General features: G+C 44.4%; 1 protein-coding gene across 1 annotated transcript in view; it reads left to right on the plus strand.

The window, feature by feature from the left end:
* Positions 1–20,567, plus strand: part of LOC141176083 (uncharacterized) — a 42,047-nt gene that overhangs the window by 13,080 nt on the left and 8,400 nt on the right. Inside the window, exons 2-10 of the mRNA XM_073660073.1 lie at positions 2,316–2,465; positions 2,595–2,774; positions 2,858–2,981; positions 3,065–3,162; positions 3,361–3,451; positions 16,725–16,882; positions 19,839–20,009; positions 20,139–20,315; positions 20,398–20,521. Of these exons, the coding sequence (XP_073516174.1) occupies positions 2,316–2,465; positions 2,595–2,774; positions 2,858–2,981; positions 3,065–3,162; positions 3,361–3,451; positions 16,725–16,882; positions 19,839–20,009; positions 20,139–20,315; positions 20,398–20,521 (1,273 nt within the window). The remainder of the gene's footprint in view (positions 1–2,315; positions 2,466–2,594; positions 2,775–2,857; positions 2,982–3,064; positions 3,163–3,360; positions 3,452–16,724; positions 16,883–19,838; positions 20,010–20,138; positions 20,316–20,397; positions 20,522–20,567) is intronic.

A 20,567-nucleotide genomic window follows, 5' to 3' on the forward strand; every position in this document is an offset into this window, starting at 1 on the left:
GTCACAGACACTGAATGAGACACTTGGCCTTCATTTTATCTGCCATACCACACTCCCGGCTGGGACTATGTGAGCCCCACTCTTTGACTGCTCTTAAACTCGGCCCTGATACGCCCTATTAACCCTCAGCACTATCTGTCCTTGAGTCTGCTTTCCAAGGCTTACATCACCGAAGCTACCAACCTCGATGATATATATCTCCCATCAAGCACCTGTGTTACATGCAAGCCGCCTAAGCTCAGATAGGGGCGAGACCGATTACATGAATTCATTGGAATTCTGGGGGAACCGTTATTCCGGGCGACCATAGGCTGCAGCTTCTCTGAGGCACAGGACAGATTCAATTGCTGACCAGACACATTTGAAAGAGTCCTCATAAACGGTAGAACAGTAACATTTAATGAGGCATGGCCAATGCAATGTACATGTCTCTTTGTACTGTTATTACTGGAGCCTGTTGCTCAATCTTCTTTGCAGCACAGCAGTACACAGTCTATTATCCTGTAGCATAGTACAGTACAGTTTAGATGCATACACAACCACAGGCTTTTCCTTCACAAGGTCTCAATTGTACACAGCATTCTTTATCCTGCATGGAGATGGGGGGGGTTTGATGAGGGAGACGATCCCTATGACAGGATTCCTTCCAGTCCTTATCTTCCTGGTTGACAGTACTCCACACTGTTAGCTCAGGGAGTCTATCTGACCTGTGCTTAGCTTCCCTCCTGACCTGAATTCTGTTTTCTTGCCTTCTGTGAGATACAGATCATAAGCCACCTTTCTCTTCCGCTCTGGACAGACAGTAAACAACTTCCCCACAATCCCCCTGGGGCTCTGCTAAAACACTCCCCTTCTCCTGTGACTGTGTTAACCCCTCTAGTTGCTGGATGCTTCTGGAGCACACTTCCTGTCTCCTGTGCTTGTGTTACTTCTAATAGTTGCTGAATGCTTTTAAAGCAACAGCACTATTTCTGCACGTCACACATGTCCGGCGGCCATCTTACAGTACTGAAACATTGAACAGTTGGACATGTGTATCAAAACATTAAGAGATGGTCACATTAAAGAGGTTATCCACTGCAATGTGTAGTTGGCAGATGGATTTAAACCTAGGAAATAAGGCTTTCTTCAAATACCTTGTGTTTCCAAATGTGCCTGTGAGCGGCGCTATCGTTGTCCTCTTAGCACCATCATGTGACCCCCGGCTGCAGTTGCCTCTGATGTCTGGTGACTTCACGTCAAGTTCCGGAATTGATTGACTGGGCTGTGGGCGGCGTTTCACCACGTCACAGCCCAGCATCGTGTGCGCTCTCTCTTCACTGCTTTCATTAACAGAGTGGCGCAAGCCCGCGAGATGCTGGGCTATGAAGTGATGAAACTTCACAGCCCAGTCAATCATTGAGACTGGGACATCGGTGATGTCGGGTCAACTTCCAGTTCTGGGAGTTGTCATTTTTGCCCAGTCTCTTTCTTATGGTGGAGTCATGAACATTGACCTTAACTGAGGCAAGTGAGGTCTGCAGTTCTTTGGATGTTGTTGTGGGGTCTTTTGTGAGCTCTTGGATGAGTCATCGCTGCACTCTTAGGGTAATTTTGATCGGCCGGCCACTACTGGGAACATTCACCACTGTTCCATGTTTTTTGCTATTTGTGAATAATGGCTCTCACTGTGGTTTGCTGGCATGTCAAAGATTTAGAAATGGCTTTATAACCTTTTGCAGACTGATAGATCTCAATTACTTTGTTTCTCATTTGTTCCTGAATTTCTTTGGATCTCAGCATGATGGCTAGCTTTTGAGGATCTTTTAGTCTACTTCACTTTTTCAGGCAGGTTCTATTTAAGTGATGCCTTGATTGAGAACAGGTGTGGCAGTAATCAGGCCTCTATATGGCGAAATTGAACTCCGCTTCCCAAAGATGTGATAAACCACAGTTAATTTATGTTTTAATGGGGAGTTGGGGGGGGGGGCAATCACTTTTTCACACAGGGCTCTGTAGGTTTGGATTTCTTTTTCCCTTAATAATAAAGACCTTCATTTAAAAACTGCATTTTGTGTTTACTTGTGTTATCCTTGTCTAATATTTAAATTTCTTTTGTGATCTGAAACATTTAAGTGTGAAAGACATGTGAAAGAATAAGAAATCAGGAAAGGGGCGAACACTTTTTCACACCACTGTTGGTTTTATTAGTAGATGTAAAGGAATCTAAATACTGTACAATAATCTCCTCATATGTTCCCCTTATTATCTCCAGTAATTGTATTATTACACTGGATTTTTATGATGTTACATCGGCTCATCATCTTCTCATTCAGGTCTCTACAATATCGGATCCTCTTAGTGAATATCTTCTATATAAAAGAATTTTCCTGAATTACGCATCAAAGATGGATATGGACAGAGACAAGATGGCGGAGAGGATATTACACCTCACCCTAGACATCCTCTTCCGTCTTACTGGAGAGGTGAGAGATTCTGATGATGTCACATTACACCATTCTTATCTATGGGAATAACAGATGGACAGAACTGGAGAGGTGAGGACTCTGGAAATGTCTGGAGTGAGATTTATTAATGTGTCTCTCCATAACCAGGATTGCACAGTAGTGAAGAAGACTTCTAGTGAGCGCTGTCAGGACCCTGTGTCTGAGGGATGGGGAAGACCCCTGAGCCCAATCACGAGGCCTTCACCTCACCACCTAATACATGAGGACATCAATGACCAGAAGATCCTAGAACTCACCTACAAGATGATTGAGCTGCTGACTGGAGAGGTGACACTGCTGGGAATGCTGGGACATTATACAGTAATGTTATGAAGGGATCGGGGGGATGACGGTATCATTGTATATGTCAGGTTCCTATAAGGTGTCAGGATGTCGCTGTCTATTTCTCCATGGAGGAGTGGGAGTATTTAGAAGGACACAAAGATCTGTACAAGGACGTCATGATGGAGGTTCCCCAGCCCCTCACATCACCAGGTAATAGACAGGACTAAATACACACGGCCTATAATTATCTGTATGTAAAGAATGAATTCAGTCCCTGTATGTGTTTCCTCCAGATCTATCCAGTAAGAGGACAACACCAGAGAGATGTTCCTGTCCTCTTCTTCCACAGGACTGCAAACAAGAAGATCCCAATGTTCCTCAGGCTCATCAGGTAGATGGAGAGAAGGTGTCATGAGATCTCCCCTATGATGTGTAGACGGCTGTGAAGATCTTGTACTCAGTCTTGTTTTATCCACCAGTATTATATGTTTTATACTTGTGTAATGAGAATGGTGGAGATGGCAGGATTAGAGCTGATCATAGATGTGACTTCTCCATCTGTCTGTGACTTTTATAATATTTGTTTCAGGGTGAAGATCTGACCCATATTAATACTACAGAGACATATGTGAGGGATGATGATCGGTGTAAAGAGGAGATTCCTACATATGACTACCCAGGTGAGTAGTAATCACTAAATGCAGAGAAGTCACAGATTCTTCTCAGTCACCAGCTGTGGCTGCTTTATTGGTTGTGTAGTCCGGCTGTATCACAATTGTGTGATCACCATTTTGCCTCTAGACCACAACATTCTCTTCCACCCAAAACTGTTTGAATGGCTTTGAACATTGAAAGACCTTTTCCATAGAACTTATAACCTGGAGGATCCACCTACCCCCTGGGATTAGATGATGCTGACTGTTACCTGCCCAGATCTGTAAACTACAAAGTAAAATGACAGCGTATGTAGAATGTGCTGACAAGTGAGAAAATCTCTTGTAGAAAAATATTATGATGGGCCTCTTAGAGAAAGCGGAGGGTAATGATGCTGTTGGCTTCCTAGTTCCCTGATATCTTATTGGATGAATCTACCTTCCCTCCCTTCTGTGCTGTTGAATGTCCTCATATGGTCCCTACAAGACCAGGTCCAGTCTCCCTGACCTAACTTAACTTTTATGATTGAAAATATTAAATGTGCAGTGAGGGCCACGTGTGAATTTCTGTACAATAACAGCAGATTTACCCTTTATCCTGACTTTTCAATTTCTTTTTAAACCGACTAACTTCAAAACAGATTGTGATAAACTATAAAGAAAACATTACACCTGTGCCACGATATATCTCTAAGCTGTGCGTGGCTGATGGCTGTAATATACATTTATTCACGTCTGCAGGAAATGTGTGGCCATGGCTCGAGTCCTGGTTTCATGGATTTGTTGAGGGAGGGCAATAACCCTTCACGGTTGACCAAGTGAGTGTCAAATTATTATATTGATTGCAATCCACAGAAAACCAAACGGAAACAATGTTCTGTATTGGGAGGATTCAAAGAATCTCTGATCCCTTTTATTTTGCTTAGCATTTTATATTGTTTTGAGCATATCAATAGCCAATCAACTCTGCAGCCATACTACAGTCCTACAGGCTGACCGATGTTAGTACAATTATTACGGAAACACATATATGGTCATATTAGTTCGAAGCACGATGGAATTTTACAAGGTCAATCCTGGCCTAAACTAGTTAGATAACAGGAGCGGAGTGTCTGACAAAATACAAAATGTTCTTGTGAGAAAAGTTAGTGTGGGAAAGATGAAGCGAGAGAAAAGATGGAAAGAATGTATGTTATGCAAGGAGTGATAATAACATGATTTTGAAACAAGCAGACAAAATGGAGCTGCTATAGCATGAATATCAATATGTCCTTTACATTTTCCCCCCTAAAAATTATGTTATTATCAACATTAGAGGTGCTATCCCAGGGTCATGCTTTGAGCCTGAGGGACATTGGTCTTCGCTCAATTAGTGCCCTTGTTACCAATCGAGGCTATCGCGGCATGTCCATCCCCCCTTGTTGGTTGATATAATCATAAAGCTCTGATCTTCAGACGTAAGGTTTGTCAGGGCGTGCGGGTAAAGGTCATCATTCCCTTGCCATCCAGGTCCTCAATGCTGGTTACATCTGGGAGGTCCGTGTACAGTAGCACTGAATGTCGGTTAACAGCGTCCTCCTTGCTCTCTGCTGACTGGCAAGTTTTCCTCATGCAAAATGGGATACAATAAAAGACTAGTTTTAGTAAGACATATATTACCAAGATGCAAGCAGCAATATGCAACACTCCTTGTAATATTCCAGCAATCCACCCACCAATCCCTTTAAACCAATTAGCAGGATTCAAAAAGGAAAATGTATCAGACCACCAATTGTCTTTGGTCAATTCTTTATGTTTGTTATACTCTTCCCTGAGTTTCCTAATGTCCTCCATTTTAGTCTTTAACCGTATGGTAGAGTCGGGATCAATATAGTGACAACAGGCTGGGCTTATAACCTGACACATCCCTCCTTGAGTTGCTGTCAAATAGTCCAGCACTAAAGTATGTTGATTAGCCACTATGATAAGTTGATTCTGCACCGCAACAGTAGTATTAATTACTTTCAAAATATTCCAAATCTGGTCATCTAAGTAATCAGTGACCTCCAATAATTTATCCCACATTTGTGTTACCATAGGGTAGAGGAAGACAGTACTGGCTATCTTATTGGGTATACTAATTTGTACTAAATGAGGTCTTCCTGATGGGCGTGGGGTGTTGTTCTTGGCACGTTTATAGATGGTATGAAGAGGGATGGCTCTCATATCTACTTTACTATAGGGAATAAGATAAGTGGCTGGAGTTAGCCGGGCCAACGTACAAGTCCCCCCTACTCCGACTGGGAGCCATTTATATGCATTATTCCCACAGACCCAATATGTGGCTGATGGCAGATCCCATAAAGCAGACTGCTGTAATACTAACTTATGTACCAAATCAATAAAAACGGTGTTATTTGATAACATACACCATGAAGGCATTTGTCCCAGGGGGCTACAATATCCATCATTCGGACTGCCAAATGTTGGATCACTAGGCTTATATTCAGAGGATTCATTACAAGGGATATTACCAGATATTTTATAACATGTGTCATTGGTACCTTTTATAAACAGATTTGCATGTACCCATGAGTGATTATGAATGTATCTTTCCAACAATGACGGTTTAAAAGCATCTGCCATACTAGAGGTAGCATTAAAACTGATTTGTAGACCTTCAGTTGGTATGAAGCCTAAATTAGTCTAGGAAGACTTGTTTCTGGGCACCCATTTGTTTCCTTTAAGGGCAGGAAATTTTAGGTGTCTACTGGTGGCAGTAAGATTTCCTTGCCACCAGGGGAGATACAGTGGTGTTCCATAATCTACTAAACTTAGTAGCGTTATTAGCAAGGGCGTCGCTACAATTGGGCCAGTTTAGTATTTCTTCCAGAGTGACTGGGACCGCCAGAAAAGGCATACTAGTGGCTGAAACTGGTGAGTGAGTACATATCCAACAGTCACTGATCGGGTTGTTCTCTAATTGACTCAATTCCTGTACCAAAATCTGGTGGTGAGTAATGAACTTGTTATTAAAAGGGTCAGTATTCTGTTGTAGGCTATTCCTGGTATTGATTAATCTAACCATACATATTATCATAAAACATCTCAGGATGGTTGACGTTTGCAATGTGAAGCATGGATCCATGTTGAACTCCCTTCAAGTTTTACTGCACTTGGTATGGTCCGTCATACAATGGTACTAGTCCGTGTTTCCAAACATGCCTCTTCACATACACATAAACTCCGGGCTTGAGGGTATGATAACCTTCTGCATCAGCTGGATCTGGAATAGAAGATGATACTAACGCATGGGTGTTAGTTAAGGCTTTGGCAAGCTGAATCACATATTGCACAACATGATCTGTTTCTTCTGATAATTGTTGTGGGGTAAATCGAGCTATAGCTGGTTATTACCCAAATAGTATCTCATAGGGTGACAGTTTGTTTCCCTATGGGGGTGGTGCGTATGTGGTATAATGCAATGGGAAGGAGTTCAGGCCACTGGGCCGTAGTCTCCTGCATCATTTTGGTCAATTGCCTTTTCAGTGTGCCATTCAATCTCTCCACCTTGCCGCTTGACTGAGGATGGTAAGGAGTATGCAGCTCCACTGTTGATCCGATCATGGTAAGTATTTCTTGATATGCGCATGAGGAAAAGGCTGGTCCCTGATCACTTTCGATAACTTCTGGGACTCCATACCGGAAAACTTCTTCGGAGACCAGCTTCTTGGCAGTCATGTTTGGAACGGCGAATGCTTCTGGCCAGCTGGAAAACATATCCACTACCACTAAGCAGTATTCATATCGTCCTGCTTTAAGGAGAGTGATATGATCAACTTGCAATTGTTGGAACGGATACTCTGGTTTAGCAAGGTGTTTTGTCGGTACATTCTGTAATCTGCCTGGGTTGCAGGTTTGGCATATTGTGCAACCTTGTTTTGTGCGCTCAACACGGTGGAAATTCCTGGGGCCCAATAGAGTTTCTGTACCAGTAGCAAAGCTTGATTCTTCCCTCAATGCACCGGTCCATGGGCCCAGGCTGCAACGGCCTGATATAGGAGTCGAGGCAAACAATACAGTTGTCCCTTTTTCCATAGCCCATCTATCAATTTAGCACCCGCCTCCTTCCATGACTGGTGTTCTTCTTTAGAGACTTTTTGCTATGTGCAGCGTAGCTTTGTGATTGGAGGGACCGGTTGATGATTTTTCAGCAGGTTGATCCTGGGTTGGCACGGAATTTAGCTGTTTGGTCTGCTGCCGCGTAACAGCCATGGACATGGATGTTGGAAGAAGAGCTGCTTGCTTAGCATGGAGATCAGCAAGTGCATTACCTCTTGCTTCAGGGGCATCTGGTCAGGTATGAGCTTTTACCTTTACAACAGCCAACTGTCTTGGTAGTTGTACTGCTTCCATCAATTGTCTGACTCTTTCAGCATTTTTCACAGGAGAACCTGCAGTCGTGACAAAGCCTCTCCTTGCCCAGATCTCCCCAAAGTCATGTGCAATCCCGAAGGCGTATCTCGAGTCAGTAAATATACACTGTGTTCCAAATTATTATGCAAATAATATTTTCTCAGATTTTCCCAAATTACCTATATGAATTGCAGTCATTTTAATTTTCCAGTCAAATAACTATTAGAGTACAATTGAAAGGTTTTTGTACAAACTGCCTATGATAACAGTATATTTAAAAAAAAACAAAAAAAAACTCAAACTGCACTCAAAATGCATGTTCCAAATTATTATGCACAGCAGAGTTTTCAACCTTTTAATTTTAATAAAGAACAAAAAAATGGTCATTTTTGAAATTATAAGCATTAGCAGGTTATTACAAACTGAAATCAAACAGTTTTCAACTCAAAACTTTATTCTAGGTGATGTTACATTTGCACATAGGACCCCTTGTTCGAAAGGAGCTTCTGAACTCTCTCGTCCATTGAATTTGTCAGGTTTTGGATGGTTTCTGCTTTAATTGTTTTGCATGAGGACAGAATACCCTCCCAGAGCTGTTGCTTAGATGTGAACTGCCTCCCGCCATCATAGACACTCCTTTTGATGATGCTCCAGAGGTTCTCAATGGGGTTGAGGTCAGGGGAGCATGGGTGCCACACCATAAGTTTGTCCCCTTTTATGCCCATAGCAGCCAGAGATGCAGATGTGTTATGTGCAGCATGAGATGGGGCATTATCATGCATGAAAATGATCTTGCTGCGGAATGCACGGTTCTTCTTCTTGAACCATGGAAGGAAGTGCTGTTTGAGAAACTCAACATACATTATGGAGTTCATCTTTACCCCTTCAGGGATCCTAAAAGGGCCGACAATCTCTCTCCCCATGATTCCAGCCCAAAACATTACTCCACCTCCTCCCGTAGCCGTGTTTGCATGGGGTGTCCATCAACCAGCCATCCTCCACTCCATCCATCTGGACCATTGAGATCATTTCATGCATGATAATGCCCCGTCTCATGCTGCACATAACACATCTGCATCTCTGGCTGTTATGGGCATAAAAGGGGACAAACTTATGGTGTGGCACCCATGCTCCCCTGACCTCAACCCCATTGAGAACCTCTGGAGCATCATCAAAAGGAGTGTCTATGATGGCGGGAGGCAGTTCACATCTAAGCAACAGCTCTGGGAGGGTATTCTGTCCTCATGCAAAACAATTGGAAGCAGAAACCATCCAAAACCTGACAAATTCAATGGACGAGAGAGTTCAGAAGCTCCTTTCGAACAAGGGGTCCTATGTGCAAATGTAACATCACCTAGAATAAAGTTTTGAGTTGAAAACTGTTTGATTTCAGTTTGTAATAACCTGATAATGCTTATAATTTCAAAAATTACCATTTTTTTGTTCTTTATTAAAATGAAAAGGTTGAAAACTCTGCTGTGCATAATAATTTGGAACATGCATTTTGAGTGCAGTTTGAGTTTTTTATTTTTTTAAAAATATACTGTTATCATAGGCAGTTTGTACAAAAACCTTTCAATTGTACTCTAATAGTTATTTGACTGGAAAATTACAATGACTGCAATTCATATAGGTATTTTGGGAAAATCTGAGAAAATATTATTTGCATAATAATTTGGAACACAGTGTATTCACACGTTTTCCTTCGGCCTGTTGACAAGCAGCAATCAGAGCTTTGAGCTCTGCTTCATGTGCTGACATACTGGGAGGTAAGGCTGCAGCCTCTACCAATGTATCTTCAGTTGTGACAGCATATCCAGTATGAAACCTGCCAGAGGTGTCAGCATATCTGGATCCATCCGTATATAACGTAAGTCCTGGGTCATCCAAGGGTACTTCCCCCCACTAAAACAAGTGAAGTTGACTCCGCAGTAATTAGTTCCAGACAATCATGTGGTGGAGCATCTTTCCCCTCTCCTTCAGGTGCTGGTAGCAGGGTGGCCGGGTTGATGGTGGTGCACCGGTGTAATTTCACATTTTCTGGCAAAATCAACGTACACTGCAGCTGCGGGTGTCTCTGTGTGGACAGATGTTTAGGTTGCTGTAAAGCAAAAACAGCTGCAATATCGTGTGGAGCATAAAGGTGAGTCTCATGTCCAAGGATGATGTCCACCGTTTTTTCAAGTAACTGCTGTGTAGCGTGAACCGCTCGTAGACAGCTGGGGGAGGCCCTGGCTACCGGGTCCAGACGCGCTGAGCAATAACCGACCGGGCGCTGCTTTGTACAGTTTCTCTGTGTGAGTACCCCGGCGGCATGCCCTCCTGTCTCAGAGACATACAAATGGAAAGGTTGAGCATAATCTGGGTTTCCAAGGGCAGGGGCTGTCATTATCCTTGATTTTAGTTGCTCAAAGGCTTGTTGCAGCAGTTCTTGGTGGTCCTTGTTGTTTACACCAGCCAGAGTGTCTTCTTTTAATGCATCATATAGGGGTTGCATCAGACGTGAAGCGCCTGGGATCCATTGTCTACAACATGTACATAGTCCGAGGAACCGTTGCAGCTCTATGGGATCTTTTGGGAATGGTAGTAGGTAGATGGTCTTTCTTTCTTCTGTGAGATGTCTGGTACCCTGAGTAAGGCAGTGGCCTAAGAAAACCACTTGACCAAGGCAAAACTGAAGTTTCGAGGCTGAGACTCGACAATTCAGTTTTGCTAGATGCTTGAGGAGGCTAACACTGGCCCTGATGGACACTTGCTCCATGGGGGCACACAAAAGAAGATCATCAACGTATTGTAATAGTACGACCTCAGAGTTGTCCAGCTGCCACGGCAGCAGACAGCTAGACATGTTCTTTGCAAACTGATTAGGGCTATTCTGCACTCCCTGCGGCATCACCGTCCAAGTCAATTGCCTGCCCTGATATGTAAATGCAAACAGAAACTGACAGTCTTTATGTAGTGGAATGCTGAAAAAGGTGTTTGCTAAATCAATTACTGTAAACCAGGCTGCGGTAGATGGTATTTGTGAGAGAAGTGTATGTGGGTTAGGCACCACAGTAGTTTCCAAGACTGTCGCTACATTTACTGCCCTCAAATCCTGCACCAATCGATAAGCGGGCGGCTGCCCCGGTTGGGATTTTTTCCTTACGGGGAACAACGGCGTATTGCACGGGGAGACGCAGGGGATTAGTGCCCCTTTCTCTAACAAGGTGTGAATTTGCTGGTGTAGACCTTGTTCTTGTGCATGTGTGAGCGGGTACTGGCGAACCTTGGGAAAGGGCGCTCCGGGCTTGAGGTACACCTGTATTGGTTCTACCGGCAATCACCCAATGTGGTCTGGGCCTTGTGACCACAGAAGGGATTTCCTCTGTGTATGGAGCTAACCTGGGATCTTTTGGGAGATTTCCAATCGTATCTGATATGTTAATCATAACCGTGGGTAGCGCCCGTAAGATGCAGACCTCCTCTATGTGTGCATCAGAGTTTGGATCCTTTAAACCATTGACCATTGTCCTGGTATTGAATTCGGGATCAGAATTTAGACAAGAGGTCTGCTCCTAAAAGATTTACCCGGCAGGTCGGGGATATGACAAATTGTGCCATTACTTCCGGAAATGGGCCAATCGGAATAGGTTTAGTGAGAGTGTGTTTGTTAGGTCTGCCATCTACACCGATCAATATTAGATTGTCGTTAGAAAATTGGACTGGGAGACCCTGGGGCAGTTCAGTGGATTTTAAAATGGAGTTGACTGCCCCAGTGTCTACCATGAACTTCACCGGATTCCCTCCTACTGGGATAACTACAGATGAACAGAGCCCGGGCGTGGTTACGGGCATCACGATGGCAGACTCTGGTTGGCCTCCATTTCAGAATGGATGGTCTTGGGGGACATTTTCTCGTGAGTCTCGTGGGCCGGGCGTCCTATTTCTAGATAGGGGGGCTTGGGCAGTGCACTGGCTAGCAGGGGTGTGACAGTCCCTTTGGAAATGTCCCGTCCGGCCACACCTCCAACAATGAAGATGGGAATTCACTACTGGTCTTTTCCCGGGATACATTACTCGCTGATCAGGTACCGCCATGGGGTAATAGTGAGGCTGTAAGGGAGGATACTGTGTTGCGGGTACTGTAGGTGCTGCAACTGCCACTGCAGCGGGTTTTGATTTGGGCTTAACCGCAGAAGCGGTCCGGCCGACACTTTTCTGGAAGCTTTTTGCTACCTTTAGGGCATCTCCTGGGGTGGCTGACTCAACATCTGGTCATACAGCCAATATCGAGTCCTTGATTTCAGTCCGTAACCCCTGGATAAAGGCGGATACTAACAGCTGGCAATGAGTTTTAGTATGTAAGGAGAACCCAAGGTCCTTATAGACCTGCATAAGGCGCCCATTAAACTTCTCAGCTGACTCTCCCTTCTCTTGAGTGACATCTGTGAGGGTAGTGGATTGATCAGCCAACTTATCCTGAGCCCATATTTTAAGGGCTTGACAGAAGTCAACCCAACTCTCATACGTATTGGTGTCTAATGCTCTATTATATGGGACAGCTGCGTCTACCATGGGATAATATCCTTCACCGGCTTTTACATGGAGCAGGTGTAAAAGATCTTTCCTTGTTGTTGAATATATCTCTCTATCTGCGGCCATGCCCCTGCAAAAAGCCATGGGGGAATGTTCGGGATCCGGGAGACAGTTACACAGAGTATCCGTCTGTACTGGGGTAAATGGAGTATATTTGGGTGGGCTGGTATTGTGGTCCGCTTCCTCCATTTCCTCCATCTTTGTGAGAGGGGGTGGAGGTGGAGGGAAATCAGCATGAGTACTGATTGTTGGGAGATCTTGGAGGTAGGGGAACACTGTGGGAGACCAGATATCGGGTTTGATTAGTTGAGCGGCATAATCAACGAGATCCCTGTCGATGGCCAAGAGTCTTATCTCTCTCAATTTAGTTGGATGCGTGGCGATGTATTGCTTTATAGCCCTGACTATTATTTTGGCCGCGTCTTGTTTTGGATATCCAAAAATACCGGTGGAAATAAATGGCAGGGCTAGGGTTGGGACCGCATGAAGCTGTGATGCGTATGCTATGGTGTTTTGAATTGTTTCTGTAAGCAGGTGTTGTGACCTGGGTACATCCAGGGGATCATATTTTGGTCCCACCGCATGTATAACATACTGACATGATAGCTGTCTCGCTCTTGTAGCCATCACTTCTCCTTCTCTTAACGGACCGTGGACACGGATGTAATCGTTGGATGTAATTTGTATTGTAGGTCCCCCAATACAACATATTTCTGCAGCTAGCCCCCCCCCATGCTGTAGTTTTGCATTTGCTGCGCTTACAATGATCCCAACTTGCTGTTGCGGTATACTCCCCATGCCTATTCTCAGTATAGTGGAAAATTCCGAAGGACCATTCAGCAAAACAGACGCCACCTCCTGGTACTCGTGTCCATGTTCTATTTCCCCAGTTCGGGAGAGGGTGAATAGGGTAGAGTTCGCAGGTCCCTGGGTCTCCCCGAATGGAGTGTGGACCATGGCGGGAGCAGGTGGGACAATGGTTTATAATACCCGCCATCAGCGTTAAGTAATGGGAAGGTTGGTGCTACAACACTGGGTCTGCGTGTTCCACAATTATAATACGTCTCGCACCATCCCGGATTGGTGACCCAACACACTTTACAAAGCCTGCCTTCTGGGTTATATGGTGGTGGCTGGCCACCAGTGGGAAGTGCAGGGTATTTAATCTCCTTAGGTATAAATTGCTCCGGATTCAGAATCTGGGGTACAGCTACATTTGTGGGGGTAGGGGATGCTTCTTTAGGGGCTTCAGATTCAGTTTGTGGACACATAAGTTGGGAAGGGGAATTTACTTCCTCCTCTACCTTTTCCCCATCAGCTTCATTTTGTAGCACAAAACAGCCAGTCTTTGTTACAGTGCTAGATAATTTTACTTTCTTGACATAAAGATAATTGAAATAACCAGGCTCCTCCTCTATTTCAACATATCCATCACCACAAATCTCATGTGCAACTTTCTTAAACTTTTCAGCATCTTCCAACAATCCACAGTCAACTAGTCTTCCCCTTTTCTGCCGGATTCCTTCGTCCCACAATGTAGGCTGAAGTCTCCCCTCCACGGGATAGTTTAACAACTTAAACACTTTTGGTGCATTCTTAAATGATCTTTTCCCCTCTCGACCGACCATGATAGTCATCACATCCTCTCCCTCCTGAGGGGGAGACACTTTCTTTCTGCTCCACGTAAACATTGATTAATCACTGCACTGCTGTCTTTCGACTGACAAAGATCCTTGATTTGTGCACAGTATGAGTCCGGCCGGCCTCAACTGTTCCACTGACTCGCCCCTCCCTTCGGGGAAGTCACATACGGTACTAGGTGAATGGAGGAGAGCTCGCGTCTGCAGCCCTCCGGACACTCGATATACTTATATCTGTGTGCGTGTCCTACCCAATATTCGATCACCTGCCGCGACTGATACTAATAGTGTTCAGTCTCCTAAGAATCTTTGTCAGAAGTTAAGGAAGATTCATACAATATTCACTTGTCAATCCGAGGTGGTACTGCTTTAAAAGTTATCAATATCAGACCCCTAATTGGACTACACCCCTATAGTCTCAACTTTGACTATATCCAACCAAGACATCCGGAGATACTGCAAACAACCACGCACCACGTGGAAACCACGCCAAACGGTCAGTATCACTAGTAAAGAACTCGGGCACTTACCGTGGCTTTTGTGGGGGATGATCAGTCCCAATTCCAGTGGGGGAGGCCGAAAGCAAATCTCTCTTTGTGGATGTCCAGAGGTGGTGGGGCGTCCCTGGTTAGGGATCCGAGTCACGGCACCAAGCTGTTGAGGGAGGGCAGCAATGACCCTTCATGGTTGACCAAGTGAGTGTCAAATTATTATGTTACAAGGTTGATGTAAAGGACATATCGATATTCATGCTATAGTTACTTCATTTTGTGCTTGCTTCTAAAATGATGTTATTATTACACCTTGCATAGCATACATTATTTCATTCTTTTCTCCTGCTTCACATGCAATTTTCTTACAAGAATCTTTTCTCTCAAGAACATTCTATGAAACACCCTGCTCCTGTTATCTAACTAGTCTGAGCCGGGATGTATAACCTTGTAACTTTCCATCATGTGCCGAACTAACGATAATATGACCATATGTGTGTTTCTGTAATAATCGTACTAACATTGGTTTAAGCCTGTAGTACGGCTGTAGGTGATTGGCTATTGATATACTCAAAACAATATATAATGCTAAGTAAAATAAATGGGATTAGAGATTCTCCGAACAGGAAAAAAATACACAAGCCGGGAGCTGAGCACAGAGGACTGAACCAGAGGAGAACAAGGCTGTATCTGGCAGCTTCCGGCAATATGCTTCCAGCTTTAGTAGGGTGTGGTGCTTTCCAGTTGGCTGAAGCAGGGAGCAGATTACTCCAGCTGGACAGCACACACACCCATACTGCCAGACTGGATGGTACTACTGGTCCCAGGCACCCTAATCTTAGTGGCTGGACAGAGCCTGCGCCGCCCAGAGCTTCTGGTTCTGACGTCTCCTCCATCACCAGCGCCGCCTGCAGGATGAATAAGGCGGCTTCTGGTGAGAGAAGCAGACGTCGCAGGAGCAGATCCCAGAGGAGATGGGACCCACCATTTGCAGAAGCCCTAATGTGACCAAATTGCAGAAAACAAGAGCAGTAGAAATCCTCATAAAGGGACACCATTTTGGAAATTATAACCCTCAGTGAAATAATCTATAGGAGTAGTGACTATTTTGACTCCACAGGCACTTTCCGGAAATTAGCACGCAGTGGATGTTGGAGAGTGAAAATTACAAATATATAATTTCATTACCCAACACATAGTGCCCAGATTGTGCTCCAGGAGACACACACCATCAATTAAGTGGGTTCTTCTCACTATAGTAATGTCAAGTAAATGGATGCTAAATGTGTTTTGGGCACACTGCAAGGCTTTGAAGTGAGGGTGAGATTTGACTTTGGGAGAGTGGATATTGCTGGATTGGTTTATGGAAGCCATGTTGCTTTTCAAAAGCCTTTGAGCCACTAATAATGTGGAAACCTCTGGTTTTCTATTGACAGATGATGGACCTGAGTGGGGACTTGTTTTTTGTGAGATGAGTAGAAGTTTTTATTGGTATTATTTTTGGCTACATAACATTGCTTGGTGGCTTTTTATTCCATATTTGGGAGGCAGAATTAACAAACAGTTGAACACTACGATCCACTGGTTCATCCTATGAGGTTTTCTATTAGACTGTGAACTGTTATTGTCTTGGTGAATAATGACGGCTAACATAGGACAAAAAAAAAATCACAGAAAAAGATACAGCCTTACTAACTCCAAATCATATAACAAATGCACTAGCAGGATGCCACAGACCCCCATGATAAAGGGGGGGGGGGGCAGCGCAGGTGAAAAATACTGATGAAGCAACCACTCACAAACCTACCAATTCATGGGGGGGTGGTTGCCTAGTATTAAAGATGCACACAGATGAAGCTTGCATAGGACGCCAGTCACACAGGTAGGTGTGATGCAGTGTCTGGCTTAGGATAGTGATGATGCCCATACTATTAGATCAGGAGGGCTGCCCAGCACTATATAAGTGCACCCCACATGGACAGACACCCCAGTACACCCAACCAACACTAAATTGCTAATGCATTTGTTATCTGATTTATGTTGGTAAGGCTGATTTTTCTCTGTGATGTTTTCTTGGTAGATAATGATACTTTTACATAAAGTACATTTTTATGGAGAGTTTAATTAGAAATATTCAACATTATAAATTTTAAGGATATGTTATTCATAAATAATAATTGGTTTTATTCTTGGCAGATGACTGTACCAGGAGATCAGAGAGACAGCTGACATCTTCAATTTTTAAATCAAATGATCTTGAGATCCCCCAAGATGCAATTGAAGTGAATGCCATTACTCCAGATATACCATCATTCCTTCACAGCAAAGATCTGTCATCTCATCATTTGAAACAGGTCCTGTCTTCTAATTCATTACCGACTACTAAGGAAAATCAAAGTCACAAAATAAGCATTAAAAAAGAAATTGCTCCTAAAACAAAGAAGCAATTTTCATGTTCAGAATATGGAAAAAGTTTTTCCCTCGAAAAGTCTTTTCTTGGGCTGTGTGCCCACTTTGCGTTTTCCAAGTGATTATGCTGCGAAATTTCCTCAGCATAAATGCTTGGGAAACCCTTGGTAATCCGCCCCCCAGGGTCCCCAATGACAAGCCGCAATGTCAATGCCCATGCTGCGGATTTTTCCGCAGCGTTTATGCTGCGCTCAAAAATCCGCAGCATGTCCATTAATTTTGCGGAAACGCGGCGTAATCGCTGCCATTGACTTGCATTGAAACGCATAATATCCGTGTCAGTACATTTGTACACACGGATATTATGCGTTTCTATGTGTGGATGGTACCCAAGTCTGGAGGAGAGGAGACTCTCATCCAGACCTGGGTACCATAGAAACTGTAAAAAAAAGAATTTAAAACAAAAAATAAAGTTCATACTCACCTTCCGATGTCCTCCCGGTGTTTTGTCTGCTCCGTCCGGTCTCTTGCAATGCTCGCGCTGTTGTGAAGAACCTGCCATGACGTCAGAGTCATGTGACCCATCACATGGCTCAATGACATCACCGCAGGTCCTTCACAACAGCGTGAGCCGCCCAACACACCGGACGCAGCGGAGATAACACCGGGAGGACATCGGAAGGTGAGTATAAACTTAATTTTTTTATTTTTTAACATTCTTATTCTTTTTTTTAACTAACTTGGTCACACTACTATAAATCCATGCCGGTTGCATGGATTTATATAGTGTGAACAAGTTGTCAAGCACTTTTCCAAGTGATGCTAAAATCGCTCGGAAAAGCTCTTGATAACCCGCATGCAGAAATGCATGTGTAGCACCCTGAGGATTCGGCTGCTACAGGGGTATTACACCTCAAGCCAGAGGTGTGGTATTCCACTCCCGGGTAAGGATGGAGTGTGGAACTGAGCTCAGTAGGCTGCATGCACTACATACATCCCATTTCCGGGGGACAGACCAATGGTACTCCCACTAGAGAAATGTGCAGGTACGACAGCGTCTGTCCCTGGCTGGAGTGGGAGGGGGGTGGAACATCCCAGTAGTGTAGGGGCAGATAGGGGGAGCAGTCTGGGTAATGCTAGGAGCTCATTGGGTGCTGGTCACCTGAGCTCACACATAGAGGGAGTATATAAGGTGGGAACCATCTTAGAACAGGGTCTTTTGTAGAGGTTTGGTCAGACAAGCAGAGCAGCTCAGCCAGCTCCAAGGCCAAGAGAGTGAGAGAGAGGAGAAAAGAAGGACCCAGAGGGGGAGAAGAGGGAACTCCAAGAACCCAAAATTAGACCAAAGGGTGAAGAGTTGGCACAAGGGTACCGGATCCCAAGCTGGTGGAGGGCACTAATCCTTAGCCAGAGACCGGAGGTCGTGGGCAGGATCTGCCACGACCACCCACTAAATCCACCCGGAAGGCAAACCAAGAATAGGGTCAGGGAACCCAGAGACAAGGGTTTTACCAACAAGAGGCCCGAGGGAGCCGGACTTAGGTGGATCCCTGGTGGGGAAGGCCAGAGAGAAGGACAAGTCAGAAAGGGAGCTCAGGAACACGCTCCAGAATCACCTGGGGGTTGGCCGAGTCCAGGACCTGGTGGACGCAGCACGGCTCGGGTGGTCACTCAAGGCCGGAGTGACCAACACAAAAGCAGTAAGTAAAAACCCTGAACTGCACAGCCCGACTCTGAGTTTCATTACCATCCTCACTGCACCTCCACAACCACCATCCTCTGCAACTGACCCCCTGAGGCTATACCCCTCCCGTTGGGGGTTATACTACCTGAGCTGCACACACACCACCAGCCTCAGCGGACCCTGCTGCAGCGGCGGCCGTAGTGACCGCAAATCAACGGGTGGCATAGTCGACACTAAAGAACATCCAGTAACATCTGTAGGACTGCCACACACTGAGCTTGACACCCTGGGCACGGACCGGGTCACCGCCACTCGGAGACTACAAACCCCATCTGATCCGGCTCCGGGTATCCCCCAAACAACACTGGTCCAGGGGGCGCGTCACATGCAAAGACGCTTAACAAACGCTTCTACCCGGCGGGATAAACGCATGTAAAAAACGCATGCGTTTTTCCTGCCAGGGAGAAGCGTAAAAAATATGCAGCATTTCTGCATCGTGGGCACATAGCCTTAAACATAAAATCATTTACACAGCAGAAAATAGATTTTTTTGTTTCAAGTGTGGGAAATTTTTTAACCAGAAATCAAATCTTGTTAATCACCAGAGAAGTCACACAGAGGAGAAGCCATTTTCTTGTTCAGAATGTGGAAAATGTTTTACAGAGAAATCAAGTTTAATCAAACATCAGAGAAATCACACAGGGGAGATGCCTTTTTCCTGTTCAGAATGTGGAAAATGTTTTAGCCGGAAATCAGGTTTGGTTAAGCACAAGAGATCTAATGTGATAGAAGATTACAGTCCGGGGAAGACGGGAAACATTCATATAGACGACCGGTGGAGATGTAGTCAGTGAAGAACTCTGGCTAAATATGTTTGTAGAGCCGTAGTAGAAGATGAAGATGTTGTCCTCCTCATGAAGTAGTTATTTCTCATGTCACATGTAATGAATATCTCCTGCAGTATTGCTAATGCTGATTGCAGTGTCGGTAAATGAGACGAGAATTAGCTTTATGGAAGATGAGTCTTTGAGAAATGTGTTCAGCTACAGACTCCGAGGAAGAAACTGCTTGTTGTCTGTGGCCTAAAATATATAGGTTTTATTAGTAGATGTAAAGAAGAAAACTAAATACTGTAAAATAATATATCTCCTCATATGTTTCCCCTTATTATCTCCAGTAATTGTATTATGACGCAGGATTTTTATGATGTTACATAGGCTCATCATCTTCTCATTCAGGTCCCTACAATATTAGATCCTCTCAGTGAAGATCTTCTATTTAAGAGAATTTTCCTAATGGACCCATCAAAGATGGATTTGGATAGAGACAAGATGGCGGAGAGGATATTACAACTCACCCTAGAGATCCTCTTCCATCTTACTGGAGAGGTGAGAGATTCTGATGACGTCACATTACACCATTCTTATCTATGGGAGTAACAGATGGACAGAACTGGAGAGGTGAGGACTCTGGAAATGTCTGGAGGGAGATTTATTTATATGTCTTTCCATAACCAGGATTACATATTAGTGAAGACCTCTAGTGAGCGCTGTCAGGTCCATGTGTCTGAGGGATGGGGAAGACCACTGAGCCCAATCACAGGGCCTCCATCTCACCCCTTCATACATGAGGACATCAATGACCGGAAGATCGTAGAACTCACCTACAAGATGATTGAGCTGCTGACTGGAGAGGTGACAGTGCTGGGAATACTGGGATATTATACAGTAACCCAATGAAGGATCGGGGGGATGACTATATCATTGTATGTGTCAGGTTCCTATAAGATGTGAGTATGTCACTGTCTATTTCTCCATGGAGGAGTGGGAGTATTTAGAAGGACATAAAGATTTGTACAAAGACGTCATGATGGAGGTTCCCCAGCCCCTCACATCACCAGGTAATAGACAGGACTAAATACACACAGCCTATAATTATCTGTATGT

Source organism: Phyllobates terribilis, unplaced genomic scaffold (genome assembly GCF_046119375.1).
Source record: "Phyllobates terribilis strain yellow unplaced genomic scaffold, ASM4611937v1 Scaffold_17__1_contigs__length_24005725, whole genome shotgun sequence".
NCBI lineage: Eukaryota > Metazoa > Chordata > Amphibia > Anura > Dendrobatidae > Phyllobates > Phyllobates terribilis.